At 43.9% G+C, this 6944-nt stretch overlaps 1 protein-coding gene across 1 annotated transcript; it reads left to right on the top strand.

Annotated features, from left to right (window-relative positions):
- Window positions 1-4078: 4078 nt before the first annotated feature.
- DPPA5 (developmental pluripotency associated 5) lies at window positions 4079-5468 on the top strand. Its single transcript, XM_045866027.2, has 3 exons — window positions 4079-4490; window positions 4582-4761; window positions 5227-5468. Exons 1-3 carry the CDS (start codon window positions 4379-4381, stop codon window positions 5283-5285), a joined length of 351 nt encoding a protein of 116 aa, XP_045721983.1. The 5' UTR covers window positions 4079-4378; the 3' UTR covers window positions 5286-5468.
- Window positions 5469-6944: the final 1476 nt, after the last annotated feature.

Raw genomic sequence — 6944 nt, 5'->3', positions numbered from 1 at the left:
GTGGGAGAGGGAGAAGCAGGCTTCCCGCTGAGCGGGGAGCCCAATGTGGGGCTCGATTCCAGGACCCTGGGACCATGACCTGAGCCGAAGGCAGACGCTTAACGACTGAGCCACCCAGGTGCCCCTAGCTTGGCGGTTCTTGATGGTTGGGGGAGGGGTAATTCTGACCCCCAAAAGACATTTGGCAACATCTGGAGACATTTTTGGTTCAAAATGGGGGAGTGGAAAAGGTTGCTTCTGGTATGTAGTGGGTAGAGGCCAGAGATGCCTACCTATATCCTACCATGCACAGGACAGCCCTCCACAAAAAAGAATTATCCAACACAAAATGTCAATTTTGCTGAGGTTGAGAAACGCTTTCCTAGCGTGTGTACCTCTATAGCTTAGGTTTATAGTTTCAGAATATTAAAGCCTCAGATATTTAAGATATTAAGGTAGTTACATAAATGGCCCAAAACTTTAACCATGTAACATTACTGTGTAGTATATTGAACACAGGAAGTGATGAAGATTATAGGTATTTTATTGCCATATTTCCATCTATAAATAACCTGAGATTGAGAAAATAATACAGGGAACATCAGAGATCGTCTAAAATGGGTCACTTTGAAAAGCAGTTCATTCATCTAGTTATTGATGTTTTAGAAGCAACACATACTTTTTAAGTTTTAGTTCCCTTTTTTCTTTGACTTCATCGTCTTAGTTTAGATAGAAAAATTGTCACTTCAACCATGTACTGAAATCTTAATATAAGTGAATGGTTGAAGCTAGTAAAAATGGTACCAATATAAAAATGGTACTAGTAGTCCATGAGCTTGAAATCAGAGTTATTTTTTATTTTTTTATTTTTATTTATTTATTATTTATTTATTTATTTTTAAAGATTTTATTTATTTATTTGACAGAGAGAGACACAGTGAGAGAGGGAACACAGCAGGAGGAGAGGGAGAGGGAGAAGCAGGTCTCCCGCTGAGCAGGGAGCCTGATGCGGGGCTCAATCCCAGGACCCTGGGATCATGACCTGAGCCGAAGGCAGACACTTAACGACTGAGCCACCCAGGCGCCCCTTATTTTTTTATCTTTAAAAAATATTTTATTTTTATATTAGAGAGAGAGACAGATATAACAAGAGAGAGCAAGAGTGGGGAGGAGAGGGAGAAGCAGGCTCCTCACCGAGCAGGGAACCCGACATGGGGCTCTATCCCAGGCCCCCGGGATCATGACTTGAGCCACTTAACCAGCTGAGCCACCCAGGTGCCCTTAGTGGTTATTTTTAAAATAAATATTAATAGCTATGTGGGAGTCAGAATGGGGGCTGGGGGAGGATGCCCTCTGTATAAGATAATGATGATGATGATGATGATGATAATGATGAAATAATGATAGTAGCTGATGAATGAGTTAGGGAAGCACTTACCACACACTGTTTGATTTAATCTGTAGAACAATTTCGAGAGTAGCATTATTTTCCTGAATCTGAGGCTCAGAGAAGTAACACAGTAAGTGAAAGCCTGATCTCATATCATGGTGTATTTTGTCTTTGCCCCTCTCTGAGGAACGGAGTTTGTATCTTCGGTCCCTTTGGTATTTATTCTGAGAGCAAGGGCTTGCTTAACCGGGTGATTTGCCTTCAGTCTCCTGAAGGTGCTTTTTCCACAATCCCGATGATTCTGATGCACAGTAAAGTTGAGAATCACTGCAAGGGATCACTTTGAATTTTCTGATTTCTAGGGCTGATAATGTAGCTTTAATACAACTCTTCTGTTGACAGATACTACTTGGATTCTGCATTTGTTCCTTGTTAATTTAAGAATGTCTTGAAACCATATGTGATATTTGAGTATGGACATATGAGAAAAAAATATATTTCTGCTTCATTACCTTGACTTTAAAATAGTGTTATTTTTCCATAACCAAAATAAATGCTACTGTAGAAATAAAATTTCCCTATACTAACAAAAAAACAACAACAAAAAAGTATTTCTAATTGCATCTTTAGTTCTATTTTAGGTCTTTCTATTCCTGCTTTCTATCTCCTCTTATGGTCGAGATTCAAAAACACCAAAGTCCACTGTAAAGAAAGCTTTTCTTCATCACCCACACATCCCACTTGAAATAATACAAGTAGTAATTGTCAATATGGATGCATCTGGCTCCAGTGTCCATATAGTATGTTATAGGTCTGAAAAGTAAATCATCAAAATTAATTATTTTTAAGGTAAAAGGAGCCACCAGCTGCTCTGGAATGCTACTACCAGGAAAACTCTGATTTCAGCTTTTTGGAAGATATCTGTCACCTTCCCATCCCCTGCATCACTCCCATCCCACCTTCTTTAGTCAAGAAAGTATTTACTTTTATAGCTAGTGACAAGTGTTGGGGGGTAGGAAATGTTTAGATGATGGAAAAGCCTAGCCTAATAACACACTCAGATGATTTAAAAGTTTTCAGCCAAAATTAAACCTGAGTGGATTAAAATATCCAATTATTTGCTACTTAATAGAGACACTCAATGCAAAAGGACATAATCATTCTCTAAGAAAAGAAAAGCAAATGAATTAAGACAATAAGAAAGAAACAAACTTGGAGTGACGGTGTTTAAATAATATCTAGTAGACTTTAATGTGAATGGCATTAAGCAGGAAAAGATCTTTATGTGAGAACATAATATAAATCATTTTGTACCACAATATTCTCTTTAAGTCTCTTAAATATCCAGCTTTCATTACCAACAGAACACAATGGTGTATGGCAGCTAGAAAGGGGTCCCAAGATGGCAACTGAAATTCAGACAGATTTTGAAATTTTTAAATTCTGACTTCATTTTTAAAATTAAACTTTTTTATTTTGGGATAATTATAGATTCACATACAGTTGTAGATTTTTTTTTTTTTTTTTTTTTAAAGTAGGCTCCACACTCATGGAACCCAATGCAGGGCTTGTGCTGACAACCCTGAGATCATGACCTGAGCTGAAATCAAGAGGTGGATGCTCAACTGACTGAGCCACCCAGTGCCCCAAGAATCCACAGTTCTTTGACTGAATGTGAAGAAGTCTGCCCTAAGAGATAGTCATAATAGTCAGCTGATGGGATTGGAGGTTATCAGAACATGGTCTTGGGAAAAGGCAGCTTTATTTCCATATCTGTGAAGCTATAAAACATTGAAATCACACTCTCATCGTCTGAATCTAGTGCATCACTTCAAGCAATGTTTTTTTTTTTTTAATGTTTTATTTATTTATTCATGAAAGTGAGAGAGAGAGAGAGAGGCAGAGGCAGAGGGAGAAGCAGGCTCCCCGCCTAGCAGGGAGCCCGATGCGGGACTCGATCCCAGGACCCTGGGATCATGACCTGAGCCGAAGGCAGACGCTTAACCATCTGAGCCACCCAGGCGCCCCTAAGCAATATGTTTTTTAAATGGATAAAACTGTTTAGAAGCAGAAACCTGGCCTATACAGGGGTGCCTGGGTAGCTCAATCAGTTAAGTGGCTGACTCTATTTCCGCTCAGGGGACGATCTCGGGGTCCTGGGGTGAGACCAGCATCAGGCTCCATGCTCCTCAGGGAGTCAGCTCGAGGATTCTTTCTCCCTCTGCCCCTACCCATGCTCGCTGGCTCTCTCTCAAATAAATAAATAAATCTTTAAAAAAAGTCTGGCCTATACAGCTTGGGCCCAAGTGTCCAGGTGGGGCACTCATGAGTTCTGAAATCGGAAGAGACTGAAAAGTTGCAGACTTTGGGGCTTCAACGAGGGCGAACAGTAAGGGCACTTTAGTGACCCCATCACGTGCCTTGCAGATCAGGAATTTCTGAATTTCCTTTTCTCCTTCGTTAAATGGCAGGAATTACTCCCGAGTCCCCGGAGGTTGTAGGGGTCTCCGTGAAGTGAAGCCTCGGGGTTTAGCTCCCTTAGGCCCAAGGGAAGTGAGACCCTCGTTTGGAATGTGGGAGGCAGTAACTTGATTTGGCAGCTCCCCGGCGGGCCGCACACCCTCAAGGCTTGGATTTTCGTCTTTCCGGGGTTCAGGCCCAATCACTTGTTCCCAGGGGAAGAGCTGACGTTGCCCTCGCCCCATGCACTCCAAGGCCAAGAGATTCCGGTGTGGAAGGAACGAGTCAATACAGGTGGAAACCCTTATAAACTCGGAAACGGCTGGGCCCACCGGCACCGGGGCGAGGGTAAGGAGACGGAGGTGGTCACGTGCAAGACCACGGCGCAGGCGGGCTAGCGGAGCGTTCTGAGTGGGAGACCGGACCGCCAGGCAGGGGGCGGGGCTTGTTGTGGGCGGGGCCCTCCCCGGTGCTCACGTCCCGGCGCGGTGGCCCGGGCGACTCAGGCCTAGCGTAGGTTGGAGCGTGGTTAGTTTTGAGGCAGTCCAGATGGGGACGCTACCAGAACGAAAAGATATTCCTTCGTGGGTGAAAGCTCCCGAAGACTTGAAAGATCCCGAGGTGTTGCAGGTCCAGACGCAGCTCTTGGAAGCTATGTTTGGTGAGTGAGCCCAATCCTGACCTGGGTGCCCTGGCTCGGGCGTCTTGGTCGCTCTCCGTGGGCCTAAGTGCTCATATTCTTCCCCAAACAGGCCCAGCTGGATCTCGAATCCCGTACATCGAGCAAGTGAGCAAAGTCATGCTCGAGCTAAAGGTTCTGGAATCCTCGGAGCTCACGGAGATCGTGGTTTATGGCTCTTACTTGTATAAGCTCAGGGCCAAGTGGATGCTCCAGTCCATGGCCGAATGGCACCGCCAGCGGCAGGAACGAGGTGAGAGGCTTGGGGACGAGGTGCTTTGGCCTGGGGACGCGTGGGTGGTTTTACTCCCTCTCCTGGAGCCTTTTTCTCCTCTCTCCCTCTCTTCTCCCCGCAACCAGCATCCGCACCTCAGCTTCACCAGGGGCGGCCCTCCATATCTGAGGGCCTCCCTGAGATGCTGTAATAGCGTCTGTTGGTTCTAGAGACCCTGGAGTGAGACCAGTGGGAGGCGGCCTGGCCTCATAGGGAAGCGTTACCTGAGACCTGATCCCAGTTCTTACCCTCCCTCCCAACACTCCCCCTAGCTTCTTGGGGGATATTGGAATGGGCTCAGCGGCCCCACCTTCTGACGTTCCCAAGAATCCCAGGTGCAGAATGCCAGGCTGGGAAGTCCCAGAAAGGAACCCTGAAAGAGGCTGAGAACTGTCCAGGCTCTTACCCTCTCCCCTCATGCACACTTGTTGCTTTCTGGTGCAGGGATGCTCAAACTTGAGGATGCCATGAAAGCCCTAGAGCTAGGTCCTTGGATGAAGTGAAGCCAGTTTGCAACCAACGTACCTGGATCAGGATTTAAAGAGTAAATTGTCTCCAGAGTTGGAATGGATGTGGTCAGGTTGAAATTCTGCTCCGGCCTGACAAGGAAAAACCAGCTGATTTTTGGGTCTCCACCTTTGTCTCTGAGTCCTAATGTGGCTCCCCCCTCCCCCCAGGTTTGCTAATTAAAATAAAATTTTAAATAAATAGCTCCTTGATGTTTGAAGTATTGGCGATAACATCACAGCCAAGGTGGCCCTTGAGCTTAACCCTTAAATAAAACCTTCAAAGCTAGAAAAAGGTCCAAGAGCACACATGGTTAGGGTTAAAAGGCATAGGAGGGGGTGTCTGGGTGGCTCAATCGTTAAGCGTCTGCCTTCGGCTCAGGTCATGATCCCAGGGTCCTGGGGTTGAGCCCTACATCGGGCTCCCTGCTCCGCGGGAAGCCTGCTTCTCCCTCTCCCACTCCCCCTGCTTGTGTTCCCTCTCTCTCCGTGTCTCTCTCTGTCAAATAAATTAAAAAAAAAAAAAAAAAAGGCATAGGAGTTTGGTTTTGAGATGCAGCTTTGATCAAAACCCAGTCAATTTTAGGGGAAATGTGATATTGTCTGGAACTGACCTTGATTCTTTTTTTTTTTTTTTTAAGATTTTATATATTTATTTGTCAGAGAGAGAACACAAGCAGGGGGGGTGGCAGGCAGAGGGAGAATCAGGCTCCCCCACTGAGCAAGGAGACCGATGAGGGGCTCGATCCCAGGACTCTGGGATCATGACTTGAGCCAAAGGCATACACTTAAAACCGACTGAGCCACTCAGGCACCCCTGACCTGGATTCTTTTTTAAAAATAACTCTATAATAGGTTGACATGTGTAAAATGAAAAGCAAGTATTTTCCAAAACATGGAAATGTCAGTACCTTCTCAGTGTAGTAGTTTTTGTTTTTTTAAGATTTTATTTATTTGACAGAGACAGAGGGTAGTAGTTTTATATGCTTGTAAGCTTAATAGAAGACCACGAGCTGATATGCAATATAATGAGACAGAACTATGGACTAAGTGGAGAGTACTTGTTGTTATATTGGAATAAACAGCATTTTCTTAAGTAACACTAATATTTACATTTACTTATAAATTTTTAATAGATACTACATTCATATGGATCAGAATACCAAAATGATAGAAAAGTTTCCTATCCATTATAGGATTATAAAAAAATTATCCTCATAATTATCCATTTATGCACATACTTCTACTTTCCAAAAATAAAAAGCTTTATTTTCTTGTGTACTCTTTCATTCCAGAGTTTTTTTAAAATACAGTTACAATCATAAATGTAGATTCTTTCCCTCCCTTATAGTTGGGCATGATTCCATTTTATTGGTTCCCTACCAAAGAATTTTTGGGTTGTTCCCAATCTTTGGCTTTCCATAGCTGTGGTGAATACCTTCAAGGTCATTGTTTTGCAAGTGTGCAAGTACTCTGTAGGCCTATAAATAGAGGGAAAATTGCTGGTCCAGAGAGGAAATCGTATACATAATTTTGCTTGCTATTACCAAACTGCCTTCCACAGGGGTTGAAATAATTTTGCACCCAGCAGCAGTATATGAGATTGCAAGTTTCTCCACAAGCTCACCCAGAGATGATTGGCAAACTCTTTTTTTT

The sequence above is a fragment of the Mirounga angustirostris genome, unplaced genomic scaffold (genome assembly GCF_029215605.1).
Source record: "Mirounga angustirostris isolate CCGP_5_RB_7025 unplaced genomic scaffold, mMirAng1.0.hap1 SCAF_8, whole genome shotgun sequence".
NCBI lineage: Eukaryota > Metazoa > Chordata > Mammalia > Carnivora > Phocidae > Mirounga > Mirounga angustirostris.
Note: the sequence above shows the minus strand (reverse complement) of the source record. Positions and strands in the feature narration are given on the sequence as shown.

Coding starts and splice junctions, on each gene's coding strand:
- DPPA5 (XM_045866027.2), top strand. CDS start 4,379: ATGGGGACGCTACCAGAACGAAAAGATATTCCTTCGTGGGTGAAAGCT. Junction 4,491..4,581: donor GCTCTTGGAAGCTATGTTTG/GTGAGTGAGCCC, acceptor TTCCCCAAACAG/GCCCAGCTGGATCTCGAATC. Junction 4,762..5,226: donor CCGCCAGCGGCAGGAACGAG/GTGAGAGGCTTG, acceptor TTTCTGGTGCAG/GGATGCTCAAACTTGAGGAT.